This window comes from Scyliorhinus canicula, chromosome 19 (genome assembly GCF_902713615.1).
Source record: "Scyliorhinus canicula chromosome 19, sScyCan1.1, whole genome shotgun sequence".
Taxonomy (NCBI): Eukaryota; Metazoa; Chordata; class Chondrichthyes; order Carcharhiniformes; family Scyliorhinidae; genus Scyliorhinus; species Scyliorhinus canicula.
Genome location: NC_052164.1, coordinates 54,318,283 through 54,338,548, shown reverse-complemented (window position 1 = coordinate 54,338,548; position 20,266 = coordinate 54,318,283). Strand labels below are relative to the sequence as shown.

Sequence of the window (20,266 nt, the reverse complement as noted above, 5' to 3'; positions counted from 1 at the left end):
GTATTCCAGATGTGGTCTCGCCAATGCCCCGGACAACTGAAGTATAATCTGGATGCTTTTAGAATGTACAACATTCTATTAGCTTTCCTAATTACATGCTGCACCTATATACTATCCTTTTGTGATCATACACTAGGACACCCAGAACCCTCTGAGTCTCAGCTCTGCAATGCCTCTCCTTTAGATAATAAGCTTCTTTTTTATTCTTCCTGCCAAAGTGGACAAATTCACATTTTTCCCACAATATATTCCATTTGCCAGATTTTTGGCCATGCATTTAACCCTTTGTAGCCTCCTTATGTCCTCTTCACAATTTACTTTCCTACCTATCTTTGTGTCATCAGCAAATTTCACAATCATACTATTGATCTCTTCATCCAAGTTATTTTAATAAATTGTAAGAGGTTAAGGTCTCTTACTGGTCCCTGTGACACACCACTCATCATATCCTGCCAATCAGAAAAAGACCCATTAAGCCAACTCTGTCTATGTTAGTGAGCCAACCTTCTATCCGTGCCAATATGTTACCCCTGCACTATGAGCTTTTACTTTCTGCATTTGATAAAGTGCTACATCAAAGGTTATTGTGGAAATGCTGCATAAGATCTTAATAAATCAACCAAACCACACACTGACAACAAACTTCACATGGGTGTTTCAAGCAAATAAATCACTTCTGATGGTTGTTCCTATCAATTGGTTTATAGAAGTGATGCACTATCAATTACGACGAGACGAGAGTAGAGTGTAATCAAGGCTTTATTACGCAGAGATGTGTAGCCTCCTGCAGCTGCTGCCGAAATGGCTGCAACTCGGTGAGCCCACACATTTATACTCCGCCTACTGGGCGGAGCCAGCAGGCAGGGATCTACCCCCGTACCTGTAGTACAGGGGCCTTATCATAGATAGACATAGAACAGTACAGCACAGAACAGGCCCTTCGGCCCTCGATGTTGTGCCGAGCAATACCCTCATAGGCAGTATACACAATACCCTCATAGGCAGTATACACAATACAACAGTGGTGACTACCGCATTCACCCCTGTTAAAACAGAGTCCAGTCTCTGGTGATAGCCCTGACTTCCTCGATGGAGTAGGGCAGATTGCGGGCCTTTATGAAGTGATAAAAGCGGGTGACCCCTAGGTGATAGAGATCGTCGTGCAAGGTGTGGAGTTGGCCTACTTGTGCGCTGGCACATGTACCTCGGGATAGGGTATCGGGGGGCTCGTTGAGCTTACCAGGGTGATACAAAATCTCATAATTGTAGGTGGAGAGCTCGATCTTACACCACTGTGTGTTGTTAAACATGAAGGCAACCGACCGTTGGTCAGTGAGGAGAGTGAATCTCCTGCCGGCCAGGTAATGCCTCCAATGCCTCCGTACTGCGCTGTAGTGTTCTATGTTCTATGTTCTATGTAATGCCGCACAGCTTCATGTATGACTTGGGCCTCTTTTTCAACAGAGGAGTGCCAAATTTCGGAGGCATGGAGGGTGCGGGAAAAGAATGCCACGGACCTGCCTGGTTGAGGGTGGCGGTCAGAGCGACATCTGATGCATCGCTCTCGACTTGGAAGGGTAGCGTCTCGTCGACCGCGTGCATCTCGGCCTTGGCGATGTCGGCCTTGATACGGTTGAAGGCCTGGTGAATCTCGGCCATCAGTGGGAAAACGGTGGAGTGAATGAGTGGACGGGCCTTGTACGCATATTTAGGGACCCACTGGGCGTAGTACGAGAAGAACCCCAGGCATCATTTGAGGGCCTTCGGGCAGTGGGGGAGGGGGAGTTCCATGAGGGGGCGCATGCGATTGGGGTTGGGCCCTGGAACCCCTTTCTGAACCACATAGCCGAGGATGGCTAATCGGCTAATCACTGTCCACAAGCATAGTAAGAAGTCTTACAACACCAGGTTAAAGTCCAACAGGTTTGTTTCAAACACGAGCTTTCGGAGCACGGCTCCTTCTTCAGGTGAATGGAAAGGCTTGTTCCAGAAATGTTTATATAGACACAGTCAGAGATGCCCCGGAATGCGAGCACCTGCAGGCAATCAAATCATCAAAGATGCAGAGAGAGAGGTAACTCCAGGTTAAAGAGGTGTGAATTGTCCCAAGCCAGTTCAGTCGGTAGGCCTCTGCAAGTCCAGGCTTGTTGGTGGGGGCCGAATGTAATGCGACATGAATCCCAGATCCCGGTTGAGTCCGCATTCATGCGTGCGGAACTTAGCTATAAGTTTTTGCTCAGCAATTTTGCGTTGTCGCGTCTCCTGAAGGCCTCCTTGTAGAATGCTGACCCGGAGATCAGAGGCTGAATGTCCTTGACTGCTGAAGTGTTCCCCAACTGGAAGGGAACAGTCCTGCCTGTTGATAGTCGCACGATGCCCGTTTATTCGTTGCCGCAGTGTCTGCATGGTCTCGCCAATGTACCACGCTTCGGGACATCCTTTCCTGCAGCGTATGAGGTAGACTACATTGGTCGAGTCGCACGAGTATGCGCCGCGTATCTGGTGGGTGGTGTTTCCACGTGTAATGGTGGTGTCCATGTCGATGATCTGGCATGTCTTGCAGAGATTACCCTGGCAGGGTTTTGTGGTGTTGTGGTTGCTGTTCTGAAGGCTGGGTAATTTGCTGCAAACAATGGTTTGTTTGAGGTTGCGCGGTTGTTTGAAGGCCAGTAGTGGGGGTGTGGGGATGACCTTGGCAAGATGTCCATCCTCGCTGATGATGTGTTGGAGGCTGCGAAGAAGATGTCGTAGTTTCTCCGCCCCAGGAAAGTACTGGACGACGAAGGGTACTCTGTCAGTGGTGTCCCGTGTTTGTCTTCTGAGGAGGTCGGTGCGGTTTTTTGCTGTGGCGCGGTGGAACTGTCGATCAATGAGTCGAGCGCCATATCCCGTTCGTACGAGGGCATCTTTCAGCATCTGTAGGTGTCTGTTGCGCTCCTCCTTGTCTGAGCAGATCCTGTGTATACGGAGGGCTTGTCCATAGGGGATGGCTTCTTTAATGTGTTTTGGGTGAAAGCTGGAGAAGTGGAGCATCGTGGCCGACTGAACTGGCTTGGGACAATTCACACCTCTTTAACCTGGAGTTACCTCTCTCTCTGCATCTTTGATGATTTGATTGCCTGCAGGTGCTCGCATTCCGGGGCATCTCTGACTGTGTCTATATAAACATTTCTGGAACAAGCCTTTCCATTCACCTGAAGAAGGAGCCGTGCTCCGAAAGCTCGTGTTTGAAACAAACCTGTTGGACTTTAACCTGGTGTTGTAAGACTTCTTACTGTGCTCACCCCAGTCCAACGCCGGCATCTCCACATCATCACAAGCATAGTGCCAGAGGATTGGAGAGTGCGAATGTTGTTCCTCTGTTCAAGAAAGGGAAAAGGAATGACCCTGGTTAGTCTTACTTCGGTGGTCGGTAAGTTAATGGAAAAGGTCCTGAAGGATAGGATTTATGACCATTTGGAAAGATGCAGCTTAATCCGGGATAGTCAGCACGGATTCGTGAAGGGTAAGTCTTGGCTCACAAATTTGATTGAATTCTTTGAGGAGGTAACTAAGTGTGTAGATGAAGGTAGAGCAGTTGATGTCGTATACATGGATTTTAGTAAGGCGTTTGGTAAGGTTCCCCATGGTCGGCTCATGAAGAAAGTAAGGAGGTGTGGATTAGAGGGACATTTGGCCAATTGGATAAGCAACTGGCTATCACAAACAAGACAGAGGGTGGTGGTGGATGGAAAATTTTCAGACTGGAGACCAGTTACCTGCGGTGTACCACAGGGATCAGTGCTGGGTCCTCTGCTATTTGTGATTTTTATTAATGACTTGGAGGAGGGGACTGAAGGGTGGGTCAGTAAATTTGCTGATGACACCAAGATTGGTGGAGTAGTGAATGAGGTGAAGGGCTGTTGTAGGCTGCAAAGAGACATTGACAGGATGCAGAGCTGGGCTGAAAAATGGCAGATGGAGTTTAACCCTGATAAGTGCGAGGTGATTCATTTTGGTCGGAAAAATTTGAATGCAGATTACAGGATCAACGGCAGGGTTCTGAGGAATGTGGAGGAACAGAGAGATCTTGGGGTTCATGTCCACAGATCTCTGAAGGTTGCCACTCAAGTGGATAGAGCCGTGAAGAAGGCTTATAGTGTGTTAGTGTTTATTAACAGGGGGCTTCAGTTTAAGAGCTGCGGGGTTATGCGGCAACTATACATGACCCTGGTGAGACCACATTTGGAGTATTGTATGCAGTTCTGTTCATCTCATTATAGGAAGGATGTGGAAGCATTGGAAAGGGGGCAAAGGAAATTTACCAGGATTCTGCCTGGTTTGCAGGATAGGTTTTATGAGGAAAGGTTGAGGGAGCTAGGGCTTTTCTCTTTGGAGTGGAGGAGGATGAGAGGCGACTTAATAGAGGTTTATAAGATGAGCACAGTAAGAAGTCTTACAACACCAGGTTAAAGTCTAACATGTTTGTTTCAAACACTAGCCTTTGGAGCACTGTTCCTTCCTCAGGTGAATGTACCTGAGGAAGGAACAGTGCTCCGAAAGCTAGTGTTTGAAACAAACATGTTGGACTTTAACCTGGTGTTGTGTGACTTCTTACTGTGCTCACCCCAGTCCAACGCCGGCATCTCCACATCATGTTTATAAGATGATGAGGGGGATAGATAGAGTGGATGTTCAGATACTATTTCTCAGGTTGATGTAGGGGACATAACTATATGCTTCAGGGTGGGAGATATAGGAGGGATATCCGAGGTAGGTTCTTTACTCAGAGAGTGGTTAGGGTGTGGAATGGACTGCCAGCTGTGATAGTGGAGTCGGACACTTTAGGAACTTTCAAGAGATTATTGGATAGGCACATGGAGCACACCAGAATGACAGGGAGTGGGATAGCTTGATCTTGGTTTCGGACAATGCTCGGCACAACATCGAGGGCCGAAGGGCCTGTTCTGTGCTGTACTGTTCTATGTTAAAATGCATTACCTCACATTTGTCTGGATTAAACTCCATCTGCCATCTCTCCACCCAAGTCTCCAAACAATCTGAATACTGCTGTATCCTCTGACATTCCTCATCGCTATCCGCAATTCCGCCAACCATTGTGTTGTCCGCAAACTTACTAATCAGACCAGTTACATTTTCCTCCAAATCATTTATGTATACTATGAACAGCAAAGGTCCCAGCACTGATACCTGCGGAACACCACTTGTCACAGCCCTCCAATCAGAAAAGCACCCTTCCATTGCTACTGTCTGCCTTCTATGACCTAGCCAGTACTGTATCCATCTTGCCAGCTCACCCCTGATCCGGTGTGATTTCACCTTTTGTACCAGTCTGCCATGAGGGACATTGTCAGGTGGACGTGAAGGTGGAGGGGACAGGGGAGAGGGTGTTTAAGAAGATAATCTGCTGTAGTGAGAAGAAGCTGAGATTATCTTTGTAATGAGTGAGCAGTTTTAGCAGGCAAGAGCAGAACCTGATCATGTATTCTGTGGTCGAGTCAGATCTAGTGGTGGATGGTTAAAGGGTTTGCCCACCATATCCATCCACGTTTGCAGTCATTGGACTTCCAGAAGCGGGGATGAGGCTGTATGAAGAGGAAATGGCCAGGATAACGGTTTTATTGCAGACTGGGATGCCAGGAGGAGAGTACGGCTAAGCAGATTTATATGAATGGGGAGTTTCTGTAACTTTAGTCTTTTCACTGGGTGAAGAAAGTTCGATGAGAAGCTGGGGGTCAAGTGTTCCAAACCAGATTTCTTCAATAAGCGAAACAAAACTTCCGGTGGCGGGGATGTGCTGAGCAGTCGCAGGAATACTGATGCCGAAGTCCTGGTGAAGGCCCTGGCAAGGTGACTGGAGAGTTTTGTGACAGAGGTAGTAATGTGATTATGACCTCACCCAGGGAGGAAACACCAGAAGTGATCATCTCCCGAGATGCGGAGAAGGCCTTCAACAGGGTTGAATGGAGGTATCTCACACAGGTACTGGAATGGTTTGGATTCGGGCCAGGGTCCACCTCGTTGGTGAAACTACTGCAAACACTCCCATGGCGAGCGTGCGGACAAACACCACCAACTTTGGATGCATCCAAAGGGCAGCACGGTAGCATTGTGGATAGCACAATGGCTTCACAGCTCCAGGGTCCCGGGTTCGATTCCGGCTTGGGTCACTGTCTGTGCGGAGTCTGCACATCCTCCCCGTGTGTGCGTGGGTTTCCTCCGGGTGCTCCGGTTTCCTCCCACAGTCCAAAGATGTGCAGGTTAGGTGGATTGGACATGATAAATTGCCCTTAGTGTCCAAAATTGCCCTTAGTGTTGGGTGGGGTTGCTGGGTTATGGGGATAGGGTGGAGGTGTTGAACTTGGGTAGGGTGCTCTTTCCAGGAGCCGGTGCAGACTCGATGGGCCAAATGGCCTCCTTCTGCACTGTAAATTCTATGATCTATGTTCTATGATCTATGATCCGGCTGCACAGAGGCAGGTATCAGGGATGCCCACTATTCCTGCTACTATTTGCTCCAGCAATCGAGCCACTGGTAATCGCTCTTAGATCAGTGAAGGGTTGGAGAGGCATTCAAACGTATAGAATCTCGCTCTACGCGGATGACCCCCTGACCAGTATAGGAGGAATAATGGAAGTACTAAGGATGTTCGGAGGATTCTCAGGAATCTAAGCAAGAGTGAAATCCTCCCCGTGAACCCACAGGGGGGGAATCAGAGCTGGGGAAGTTACCGTTCAACCTGGCCTAGACTACATTCTGACAGCTGGGAATCCAAATAGCCCACAACTGGATATGGATCCATAAATAGAACCTAATAAGTCTGGTGGAGGAGCTGCCTCACAGCCCCAGGGACCCAGGTTCAATTCTGGCCTCGGGTGGGGGTTGCATGTTCTCCCCTTGTTTCCTCCGGGTGCACCAGTTTCTTCTTACAATCCAAAGATCTGCGGGTCAGGTGGATTGGCCATGTTAAAATTTCCCCTTTGTGTCCAAAGGTGTGGTGTTATGGTGCTACAGAGATAGAGCAGGGCAGTGGGACTGGGTAGAGTGCTCTTTCAGAGGGTCAGTGCAGACTTGATGGGCCAAATGGGCTCCTTTTGCACTGTAGGAATTCTGTGGTTTCATGGTGCTGCCCAAGTTCCTTTTCCTGTTCAGATCCCTCCCAATCTTCATCCCCAAGGCCTTCTTCACCAAAATAGGTAAATTAATCGTGTCTTTTGTGAGTGTGTGTGGAGGGGGGGGGGAGGGAAGAACCTGAGGATCAGGTAAAATGTGCTACAAAGAAGGAGAAACATGGGAGGCTTGGCCCTCCTGAACCTCCAATTATACCACTGGGCTGCCACTGCACAAAGGGTACGGGATGGGTCAAGGAACTGAAGGTGGAATGGATTAAGATGGAAGAGAGTTTCTGTCAGGGTCGTCCCTCAGAGCACTGGCCAGAGCCACGCTCCTCTCCCCAGCCAGCTACTCAAAAATTACAGTGGTAGTGGCCACACTGAGGACGTGGAACCAACTGCGGCACCACTTCAGTCTGATCATCATGGCCGCCATCTGCAAAAACCACAAATTCATCCCCGCAACAGTGGACGCCTCCTTCAAAAGGTGGAGACAGGACGAAGGGACACTGACCGGGCAGAGAAGCGACCCTGGAAGGTGGAGACAGGACGAAGGGACACTGACCGGGCAGAGAAGGACCCTGGAAGGTGGAGACAGGACGAAGGGACACTGACCGGGCAGAGAAGGACCCTGGAAGGTGGAGACAGGACGAAGGGACACTGACCGGGCAGAGAAGGACCCTGGAAGGTGGAGACAGGACGAAGGGACACTGACCGGGCAGAGAAGGACCCTGGAAGGTGGAGACAGGACGAAGGGACACTGACCGGGCAGAGAAGGACCCTGGAAGGTGGAGACAGGACGAAGGGACACTGACCGGGCAGAGAAGGACCCTGGAAGGTGGAGACAGGACGAAGGGACATTGACCGGGCAGAGAAGGACCCTGGAAGGTGGAGACAGGATGAAGGGACACTGACCGGGCAGAGAAGGACCCTGGAAGGTGGAGACAGGACGAAGGGACACTGACCGGGCAGAGAAGGACCCTGGAAGGTGGAGACAGGATGAAGGGACACTGACCGGGCAGAGAAGCGACCCTGGGGAAACTCACAGACAAGCTCCAACTCCCAAATGGGAACAAGCTAAGATACAATCAAATCAGAAACTTCCTTTGAAAAGTGACGTTGACGTTCCCCTAGATACCAGAACATTCACTATTGGACAGACTTTTGACCGCGGGTGAACTAGGGAATGGCATCTGCGTGGACATATACGGTCGGATATTAAAGGAGGTACGCACACCCCTTGACGAGACATGAGAGAAATAGAGATAGGGGAAGACTCCGGATCGAAACATTGCACAGGGCGAACTCCACCTCCTCATATGCAAGGCTGAGCCTAATGCAGCTAAAAGTGGTGCACAGGGCGCACCTAACCAGAACACGAATGAGCAGAGGTACAGGACAAACAAGAACAGTGCCAGGGAGGGCCGGGCAACCACACCCACATGTTGTGGTCTTGCCCCAGGCTTGTCGGGTACTGGACGATCTATTTTGATGCCATGTCCAAGGCTGAGGGTGGAGCCATGCCCACCAGTGTCAGTCTTTGGGGCATCAGACAGCCAGAGCTCTTTATGGGTAGAGGGGCAGATGTCTGAGCCTTTGCCTCCCTGATCGCCCATCGAAGACTCCTGCTCAGCTGGCGAATGGCAGCGCCACCCAAGGCTGCAGATTGGCTGTCCAATCTGGCAGAATTTCTCAAATTTGGGAAGATAAAATATGCCATCCGAGGTTCAGAGGAAGGCTTCCACAATGCATGGCGGCTATTCACCAGCCTGTTCCAAGACCTGTTCGTGACCAGCAATGAATAAGTAAGGGGGAGGGGAGAACAAAAGAGGCAATGGAGGAGACAGAGGAGGGAGAATGGCAGAATTGGATTAGGTTTGTTTCATTGTCACATGCACCGAGATACAGTGAAAAGTATTGTTCTGCGTACAGTCCAGACAGATCATTCCATACGTGAAAAAAAACATAGGAAATAAATAAATACACAATATAAATACATAGGCACAGGCAACGAGTGAGCATATGGAGTGTAGAGAGTAGAGAAGATGTGTGAAGAGATCAGTTCAGTCCATAAGAGGGTTATCCAGGAGTCTGGTAACAGCAGGGAAGAAACTGTTTTTGAACCTGTTAGTGCGTATCATCAGACTTTTGTATCTCCTGCCCGATGGAAGAAATTGGAAGAGTGAATAACCTGGGTGGGAGGGGTCTTTGATTATGCTGCCAACTTTCCCAAGGCAGCGAGAGGTGTAGACAGGCAGCATTAGGTTTTGTGTGATGGACTGGGCTATGTTCACAACTCTGTAGTTTCCTACGGTCTTGGGCCGAGCAGTCGCCATACCAGGCTGTGATGCAGGCAAATAGGATGCTTTCTATGGTGCATCTGTAAAAATTGATAAGAGTCAATGTGTCTATGCCGAATTTCCTAGTTTCCTGAGGAAGTATAGGTGCTGTTGTGCTTTCTTGGTGGTAGCGTTGACGTTGGTGGACCAGGACAGATTGTTGGTGATGTGCACACCTAGGTATTTGAAGCTGTCAACCATCTCCACCTCTGCAGACAGCGATGTGTACGAGACTTTACTTCCTGAAGTCAATGACCAGCTCTTTAGCTTTGCTGGCATTGAGGGAGAGATTGTTGTTATTACATCATTCCACTAGGTTCTCTATCTCCCTCCTGTACTCTGACTTATTGTTATTCAAGATCCACTATGGTCTTGACATCAGCAAACTTGTAAATGGAGTTGGAGCCAAATTTTGCCACACAGTTGTGTGTGTATGGGGAGTATAGTCGGGGGCTAAGTACACAGCCTTGTGGGGCCCCAGTATTGAGGACTATCGTGGAGGAGGTGTTGTTTTTCATCCTTATTGATTGTGGTCTATGGATCAGGAAGTCAAGGATTCAGTTGCTGAGGGAGGAGTCAAGTCCTGGGCTTTGGAGGGATGTAAGGGGGAGGAAATGGGGAGGAAGGGGAGGGGGCGATGGAGAGGGCATCAAGTAAAACCCAAGGCAAATAGGGAGTCAGAAGGGACAAGCAGCGGGGAAGCGCACAACCGCGACCGCAACAGCAATGTCAAGATGGACGCCAAATGAGCCAAACGCGTTTTATGTTCTAGTACCTGGAGGCAGCATGTACATTATTAAAACAATACGGTTGCAGCAACCGACCACTGGGGACACAAAGGTAGGGGCCCCCACACCTGTACATAGATCACTTGTGAGTGTAGAATTTGTTGTGTTGTATAATTTTGTTTCCTTTTGTTTGTTTTCCTTTCTGTACATCCACTTTCTTTTTTGAGACTTCTCTTTAGTAGTGTGTGATAACCCTGGAGAATAGCATGATGAATAAATGTAAAACTAATGAAAATATCTTTTTAAAAAGGAAGTGTTCCAAACCTTTTTTCACTTTCATTTTTTCTGGACCAGCAGAGCCTCTGGGTCCTATAGGGAAGTTCAGGCCTCCCTCAGCTGTAAATATACACCTGTAACTGACCTCGCTATCGGGCAGACACCTTAGGGGCGTGATTCTCCCAATGGGAGAATAAGGGCGCGATTCTCCGCACACCACGCTGGATGGGGCCGGTGCCGCCCTGGCACTCCCCGCGATTCTCCTACCCCCCCAAAAATGGCGTGTTGCGTTTTTCGACAGGCCGCTCGGAGAATCGCTACTCCATTTCTCACGGCGACCGGCGATTCTCCGGCCCGGATGGGCCGAGGGACCTGCCGAACCCGACCAGTTCACGTTAGCGCCAACCACACCTGGTCGCTGCCGGCGTGAACAGCGCGCGAAAGGTGAGTGTGGGGCTTGTGGGGGGTGGAGAGAGGTTCGAGCACCACGGGCGTGCTCAGCAGATGTCTGGCCCGCGATCGGTGCCCACTGATTGTCGGGCCGGCGTCTGTAAACGACGCACTCTTTTCCCTCCGCCGCCCCGCAAGATCAAGCCACCATGTCTTGCGGGGCAGCGGAGGGGAAGACAGCAACCGCGCATGCGCGTGTTGGAGCTGGCCAACCTGCGCATGCGCGGCTGACGTTACTTCAGCGCCGCCGGCCGCGTCATTCCCGGCGTGCCGTTTTGACGCAAACGTCAAGGCCGGGCACTCGGGATTCACGTGCCGCCGCTCCTAGCCCCCCCGGGGGGGGGGGGGGGGGGGGGGGGGGGGGGGGGGGGGGGGGGGGGGGGGGGGGGGGGGGGGATAGGGGGCGAGGAACGGCCTCCGACGCCGGTGTGAAACACTCCGGGTTTCACTCCGGCGTCTGCACTCAGTCTCCTGTTGGGAGAATCGCGCCCTAAGTGTTGACGCCGGAGTGAAAACCGGAGTATTTCACTCCGGCGTCGGAGGCCGTTCCTCGCCCCCTACTCTCCCACCCCCACGGGGCTAGGAGCGGTGCCGTGTCAATTTCGCGCGCCAGGCCTTGGTGCCCGCGTCAAAGTGGCGCCGCATAAATGACGCGGCCGGCGGCGCTTAAATGAGGTCACCCGCGCATGCGCGGTTGCCGTCCTCCCCGCGGGCGCCCCACAAGACATAAGAACTAGGAGCAGGAGTAGGCCATCTGGCCCCTCGAGCCTGCTCCGCCACTCAATGAGATCATGGCTGATCTTTTGTGGACTCAGCTCCACTTTCCGGCCCGAACACCATAACCCTTAATCCCTTTATTCTTCAAAAAACTATCTATCTTTACCTTAAAAACCTGTAATGAAGGAGCCTCAACTGCTTCACTGGGCAAGGAATTCCATAGATTCACAACCCTTTGGGTGAAGAAGTTCCTCCTAAACTCAGTCCTAAATCTACTTCCCCTTATTTTGAGGCTATGTCCCCTAGTTCTGCTTTCACCTGCCAGTGGAAACAACCTGCCCGCATCTATCCTATCTATTCCCTTCATAATTTTAAATGTTTCTATAAGATCCCCCCTCATCCTTCTAAATTCCAACGAGTACAGTCCCAGTCTACTCAACCTCTCCTCATAATCCAACCCCTTCAGCTCTGGGATTAACCGAGTGAATCTTCTCTGCACACCCCCCAGTGGCAGTACGTCCTTTCTCAAGTAAGGAGACCAAAACTGAACACAATACTCCAGGTGTGGCCTCACTAACACCTTATACAATTGCAACCTAACCTCCCTAGTCTTAAACTCCATCCCTCTAGCAATGAAGGACAAAATTCCATTTGCCTTCTTAATCACCTGTTGCACCTGTAAACCAACCTTCTGTGACTCATGCACTAGCACACCCAAGTCTCTCTGCACAGCGGCATGCTTTAATATTTTATCGTTTAAATAATAATCCCGTTTGCTGTTATTCCTACCAAAATGGATAACATCACATTTGTCAACATTGTATTCCATCTGCCAGACCCTAGCCCATTCACTTAACCTATCCAAATCCCTCTGCAGACTTCCAGTATCCTCTGCACTTTTCGCTTTACCACTCATCTTAGTGTCATATGCAAACTTGGACACATTGCCCTTGGTCCCCAACTCCAAATCATCTATGTAAATTGTGAACAATTGTGGGCCCAACACGGATCCCTGAGGGACACCACTAGCTACTGATTGCCAACCAGAGAAACACCCATTAATCCCCACTCTTTGCTTTCTATTAATTAACCAATCCTCTATCCGTGCTACTACTTTACCCTTAATGGCATGCATCTTTATCTTATGCAGCAACCTTTTGTGTGGCACCTTGTCAAAGGCTTTCTGGAAATCCAGATATACCACATCCATCGGCTCCCCGTTATCTACTGCACTGGTAATGTCCTCAAAAAATTCCACTAAATTAGTTAGGCATGACCTGCCCTTTATGAACCCATGCTGCGTCTGCCCAATGGGACAATTTCTATCCAGATGCCTTGCTATTTCTTCCTTGATGATAGATTCCAGCACCTTCCCTACTACCTAAGTTAAGCTCACTGGCCTATAATTTCCTGCTTTCTGCCTACCTCCTTTTTTAAACAGTGGTGTCACGTTTGCTCATTTCCAATCCACCGGGACCACCCCAGAGTCTAGTGAATTTCGGTAAATTATCACTAGTGCATCTGCAATTTCCCTAGCCATCTCTTTTACCACTCTGGGATGCATTCCATCAGGGCCAGGAGACTTGTCTACCTTTAGCCCCATTAGCTTGCCCATCACCTCCTTACTGATAACAATCCTCTCAAGGTCCTCACCTGTCATAGCCTCATTTCTATCATGGAGGATTGATCTTGCGAGGCGGCAGAGGAAAAGGAGTGGGTCCTTTAGAGATGCTGGCCCGCCGATCGGTGGGCACCGATCGCGGGCCAGACCCCTCCTGAGCACCCCCCTGGTGCTCGATCCTCCCTGCCCCCCCACTGGCCGCACACGCAGCGTTCGCGCGCTGTTCACACCGGCAGCGACCAGGTGTGGTTGGCGGCGGCGTGTACCGGTCGGATTGGGCAGGCCGCTCGGCCCATCCGGGCCAGAGAATCGCCACTCGACCATTAGAAACGGCGAGCGGCCATTCTCCGAGCGGCCTGTCGTAAAACTCGTCACAACGTTTTGGGGGGGGTGGGGGGGGTGGGGTTTGGGAGAATCGCATGCGGGTGCCAGGGCGGGAGTCGCCCGGCACTCCAGCGATTCTCCCACCTGGCATTGGGGGTCAGAGAATCGCGCCCCTTATACCCATCCTGGATTCTCATTCTGGTCAGCACTGGATTTAAATGATGGTGGGCTGTAGGAGGGGACACCTCTTCATCACCAGATCATTTGGTTGGTTTGCTCACTCCTCTGATCAGTAACCCAACTGTCAAAATAGACCCTAAAGATAGAGGAAGTACCCGAACTAACTTCTCCCTCCATCTCTCCCTCCTTCCCACCCACCAACTCTAAATCCCTCCCTTCCAAAATCTTCTAATCTCCAGGTCCATCCCTCCCACCATGTCTAATTCCTTCCCTCCATCTCTCCCTCCCTCCCACCCACCAACTCTAAATCCCTCCCTTCCAAAATCTCTAACTCCTTCCATCGATCTCCAGGTCCATCCCTCCCACGATGTCTAATTCCTTCCCTCCATGTCAAACTCCCTCTCCCACCTCCATCTCTAACCCCTTACAGGTGTGGTCTATTCCTGCTCCAAGTTATTACGTTCTGGCTTTTCCCATCCATCTCTAACCCCTCATTGCCCCTTGGGCAGCACGGTAGCATGATGGTTAGCATAAATGCTTTACAGCTCCAGGGTCCCAGGTTCGGTTCCCGGCTGGGTCACTATCTGTGCGGAGTCTGCACGTCCTCCCGTGTGTGCGTGGGTTTCCTCCGGGTGCTCCGGTTTCCTCCCACAGTCCAAAGATGTGCGGGTTAGGTGGATTGGCCATGCTAAATTGCCCGTAGTGTCCTAAAAAGTAAGGGGGGGGGGGTTGTTGGGTTACGGGTATAGGGTGGATACGTGGGTTTGAGTAGGGTGATCATTGCTCAGCACAACATCGAGGGCCGAAGGACCTGTTCTGTGCTGTACTGTTCTATGTTGTTTCCACTGGCGGGTGACAGCAGAACTAGGGGGCATAGCCTCAAAATAAGGGGAAGTAGATTTAGAACTGAGTTTAGGAGGAACTTCTTCACCCAAAGGGTTGTGAATCTATGGAATTCCTTGCCCAGTGAAGCAGTTGAGGCTCCTTCATTACAGTTTTTAAGGTTAAGATAGATAGTTTTTTGAAGAATAAAGGGATTAAGGGTTATGGTGTTCGGGCCGGAAAGTGGAGCTGAGTCCACAAAAGATCAGCCATGATCTCATTGAATGGCGGAGCAGGCTCGAGGGGCCAGATGGCCTACTCCTGCTCCTAGTTCTTATGTTCTTATGTTCTATATTCATTCTGTTTCTCTCCCTCTATTTCTCAAACGTTATCTCTCTCTCTAACCCCGGTCCTGTTACTCTCCCTGAATAATGTGCACAAAGTATGGGGAGTACAGAGGGAGGTCATTCAGCCCATTGAACTTCCTCCCACCCTGCTTTATCATCAATCTAAACATCTAGTTTTTCCTTCCTGATGTATTTATCCAGCTTGTCCTTAAATATATCTTTACTATTCACTGCAGCCACTCTCTGTGGAAGTGAGTTTCACACTCTCCCTACACTTTGAGTAAATGTTTTTCTTTCCAAATTCCTTATTAGATATAGCAGTGACTATCTTATATTTAGGGCCCCCAATTCTGGTCTTGCTCACAGTTGGAAACAGCTTCACTACATTTAGAATTCATAGAATTTCTGCAGTGCAATAGGAGGCCATTTGGCCCATCGAGCCAGTACCACCTAGGCCCACTCCCCTGCCTGATCCCCAGAACCCCACCTTTGGACACACTAAGGGGCAATTTAGTCTGGCCAATCCACCTAACCTGCACATCTTTGGGCATCTTTGGAGGAAACTGGAGCACTCAGAGGAAACCCACGCAGATACAGGGAGAATGTGCAAACTCCACACACACAGTCATCTAAGATCGGAATTGAACCCAGGACCCTGGCGCTGTGAGGCAGTAGTGCCACCATGCTGCACATCTTCGAGTTATTCTTCTAATCATCGTCGAATCATCTAATTATTCATTGGCAACTTTCGGACGTTCGCAACCGATGTTCCCCCCACGGTGACTTCCATGTTCCCGACTTTGAATTGAGTCCAAAGGCAGCCCTGTGACACTTTCAGAAAAATCCAACCCAATATTGGATATCCCAGAATTTCACAGAATTCAGAGCCCAGAAGGAGACCATTTGGCCGTCACTCTGATTGAGTAATTCACCAGGTGTCATTCCTCTGCCAGCTTCTCCTCATAACTCTACACATTCTTCCTTTTCAGATAATGATCCAATTATCCGGTTAAACCCATTAATAACTTGAAAGACTTCTTTTGCTCAAAGGAAAGGTCACCAGATTGTTGAAGCTTTCCTGCTGAAGTGCAAAAAAAAAAAGAAAATTGCTTATTGTCACAAGTAGGCTTCAAATGAAGTTACTGTGAAAAGCCTGTGGATTTAGTTCTCTATTATCGTTCTTGTAAATCCCTTCATGTACCTCACTGAGTGTCTCTATATCCACTCGGTAATATGGAAAGCCAAATTCTGTACTATTCCCCAATTGTAAACGGCCCAGTTCTGTAAAAGTTTAACATAACTTCACTGTTTTGCAATTCTGTCAGTCTCAAAAACAATTGAAATTTTTGTTTGTTTCTGAATTACTGATTGGATTTGGTGCTATATAGGGTATGTATATAGGGCTGTATATAGGGAATGTATATAGGGCTGTATATAGGGAATGTATATAGGGCTGTATATAGGGAATGAGGTCGTAAGTCAGAAAAATGAAGAGTTTGACCATTCTCCCGTGTCTGCATGGGCCTCACTCCCATAACAGGCAGCACGGTAGCATGGTGGTTAGCATAAATGCTTCACAGCTCCAGGGTCCCAGGTTCGATTCCCGGCTGGGTCGCTGTCTGTGCGGAGTCTGCACGTCCTCCCCGTGTGTGCGTGGGTTTCCTCCGGGTGCTCCGGTTTCCTCCCACAGTCCAAAGATGTGCGGGTTAGGTGGATTGGCCGTGATAAATTGCCCGTAGTGTCCTAAAAAGTAAGGTTAAGGGGGGGAGTTGTTGGGTTACGGGTATAGGGTAGATACGTGGGTTTGAGTAGGGTGATCATTGCTCGGCACAACATCGAGGGCCGAAGGGCCTGTTCTGTGCTGTACTGTTCTATGTTCTATGTAACACAAAGATGCACAGGGTAGGTGGATTGGTCACGCTAAATTGCCCCTTAATTGGAAAAAAATCATAAATAAATTACAGTTACCTTGCCCCCACCCGGGGAGTGTTTGATGTTCTCTGTTGATCCAATCTTCGATCTGACGTTCTTCAAATCAGGCATGGGCACAGCAACAGGGGGAGTCCGTGTCTTGGAAGCAGCAGGGGATTTGGGGGGAGTGCGCACAATGGCCACTTTCTTTATGTCTTTGGATGCTCCTGAGGAATGCTGGGAAGGGGTGCGGGAACGACTGCTGGGGGTCCCAGGAGTTCCAGGACTGCTGCAACCACTGCCACCTGCTTTAGCAGCTGAATCACCTTAGAAACAAGATTGGAAACGTGTATCAGACTAAAAGAGCAAAACCAATTGCTCAACATTTATTTTCCCACACAATTGAAGATGCAGTTCCACACACGCTGACTCTCACTGGCGTATGGGTTCCACTCACATTGACTCTCACTGGGGTACGGGTTCCACACACACTGACTCTCACTGGGGTACGGGTTCCACACACACTGACTCTCACTAAGGGGTACGGGTTCCACACACACTGACTCTCACTGGGGTATGGGTTCCACTCACATTGACTCTCACTGGGGTATGGGTTCCACTCACATTGACTCTCACTGGGGAACGGGTCCCACACACACTGACTCTCACTGGGGTACGGGTTCCACACACGCTGACTCTCACTGGGGTACGGGTTCCACACACACTGACTCTCACTGGGGTACGGGTTCCACACACGCTGACTCTCACTGGGGTACGGGTTCCACACACACTGACTCTCACTGGGGTACGGGTTCCACACACACTGACTCTCACTGGGGTACGGGGTACAGTTCCACACACACTGATTCTCACTGGGGTACAGTTCCACACATGCTGACTCTCACTGGGGTACGGGTTCCACACACACTGACTCTCACTGGGGTACGTTTCATCACACACTGACTCTCACTGGGGTACAGTTCACACACTGACTCTCACTGGGGTACAGTTCCACACACACTGACTCTCACTGGGGTACAGTTCACACACTGACTCTCACTGGGGTACAGTTCCGCACACACTGATTCTCATTGGGGTACAGTTCCACACACGCTGACTCTCACTGGGGTACAGTTCACACACTGACTCTCACTGGGGTACGGGTTCCACATACACTGACTCTCACTGGGGTACGTTTCCACACACGCTGACTCTCATTGGGGTACATTAACACACCCACTGACTCTCACTGGGGTACAGTTCCACACCCACTGACTCTCACTGGGGTACAGTTCCACACACACTGACTCTCACTGGGGTACAGTTCCATTCACTGACTCTCACTGGGGTACAGTTCCGCACACACTGACTCTCACTGGGGTACAGTTCCACACACACTGACTCTCACTGGGGTACAGTTCCACACACACTGACTCTCACTGGGGTACAGTTCCACACACACTGACTCTCACTGGGATACAGTTGTTTTAAAATTGATCCAAGTCAAAGGTACCTACAGAAATCTGACAAAGATATTTGTGATAAAATGAAAGTGATCAAGGACTGAGTGACCGCAGACTGGGAGTAACCAGGGACAAAGTGTGACCAACATCAGAGTATGAGCGGGGACGAGTGAGCAGGATTGAGGACCTGGAACTTGTGTAACCAATGGCTTGGAAGTTACTCGAACCTCCTGATATCCTGGATGTTCAATCAAGGGAAGAAACCACATTTTGTGATCATATTTATTTAAATCTAATGCTTAATTTAAATGAGACAGTATTTGTCACATTCATATAGTGTGACATCTTCTAGAGTTTTGGAGAGGGGGCTGTCCATCCTTTGATACCGTGCTGTTTCTGCTCAGCTTAGTGTCCGGTATTGGGGGAACACACCTTGCCTCGGACTGGGGTGACACTGAGTGACAGTTGCTGCCGTGTACAGCAGGCCCCAGGCCATCCCTCATTGCCCAAGGAGCACCCACTGCCAGTGCCAACCCCCTGACAGCAGGCATGGGCCCTGTGCTCTGAGGGTGAGCCAAACTGGGTAAATAATACGAGTCAGATTCAAGGGCAAGATGTGGAACCCCTTTTAAAAACACCACACACATAGCGGGAATATCGAGCCCATGAGCTCAGAGTGGGAATATCGAGCCAGGAGGCCAGTACAGGGACACCGAGCCCGGGAGGTCAGAGCAGGAATATTGAGCCCATGAGCTCAGAGTGGGAATATCGAGCCAGGAGGCCAGAGCAGGGACACTGAGCCCGGGAGGTCAGAGCGGGAATATCGAGCCCATGAGCTCAGAGTGGGAAAATCGAGCCAGGAGGCCAGAGCAGGGACACCGAGCCCGGGAGGTCAGAGCAGGAATATTGAGCCCATGAGCTCAGAGTGGGAATATCGAGCCAGGAGGCCAGAGCAGGGACACCGAGCCCGGGAGGTCAGAGCGGGAATATTGGGCCCATGAGGTCAGAGTGGGAATGTGGAGCCCGGGAGGTCAGAGCGGGAACATCGAGCCTCGGAGGTCAGAGTGGGAATATGAAAGGAGAGGGGAATATTACCAGTTGAAAACAGCTGGGGCAACACCCAGGACACATGAACCTCTCTCACCTCTTCCTGACTTCTTCTGCTCCATCTGTGCTGCTCAGAAAAAGAAATCAAAACGTTAGAAATAAGGGAACAACATGAGGGGGAGTGAGGGAGGGACTGAGTGAGGGGGACAGAGTGAGGGACTGAGTGAGGGGGACAGAGTGAGGGGGACTGAGTGAGGGACTGAGTGAGGGGGACTGAGTGAGGGACTGAGTGAGGGGGCCAGAGTGAGGGACTGAGTGAGGGTGACTGAGTGAGGGTGACTGAGTGAGGGGGACTGAGTGAGGGGGACAGGGTGACGGGAACAGAGTGAGGGGGACAGAGTTAGGGGGACAGAGTGAGGGGGACAGAGTGAGAGGGACAGAGTGAGGGAGAATAAGTGAGGGACTGAGTGAGGGGGACAGAGTGAGGGACTGAGTGAGGGGGACAGAGTGAGGGACTGAGTGAGGGGGGCAGGGTGAGGGGGGCTGAGAGAGGGGACGGAGTGAGGGGGACAGAGTGAGGGACAGAGTGAGGGTGACTGAGTGAGGGGGACTGAGTGAGGGGGACTGAGTGAGGGGGACAGGGTGACGGGAACAGAGTGAGGGGGACAGAGTGAGGGGGACAGAGTGAGGGGGACAGAGTGAGGGACTGAGTGAGGGATTGAGTGAGGGACAGTGTGAGGGGGACAGAGTGAGGGGGCAGAGTGAGGGGGACAGAGTGAGGGGGACAGAGTGAGGGGGACAGAGTGAGGGGGACAGAGTGAGGGGGACAGAGTGAGGGGGACAGGGTGAGGGGGACAGGGTGAGGGGGACAGAGTGAGGGGGACAGAGTGAGGGGGACAGAGTGAGGGAGAATAAGTGAGGGACTGAG

The 20,266-nt window shown here is 50.5% G+C and overlaps 1 protein-coding gene across 5 annotated transcripts in view; it reads right to left on the bottom strand.

The window, feature by feature from the left end:
• maptb (microtubule-associated protein tau b) overlaps positions 1-20,266 on the bottom strand; it is a 149,502-nt gene that overhangs the window by 44,392 nt on the left and 84,844 nt on the right. For all 5 annotated transcript variants that reach the window (XM_038778829.1, XM_038778826.1, XM_038778827.1 and 2 more), the window contains 2 exons: positions 19,436-19,465; positions 16,886-17,154 (listed from right to left, as the gene is read on the bottom strand). In XM_038778829.1, coding sequence (XP_038634757.1) covers positions 16,886-17,154; positions 19,436-19,465 — 299 coding nt within the window. The remainder of the gene's footprint in view (positions 1-16,885; positions 17,155-19,435; positions 19,466-20,266) is intronic.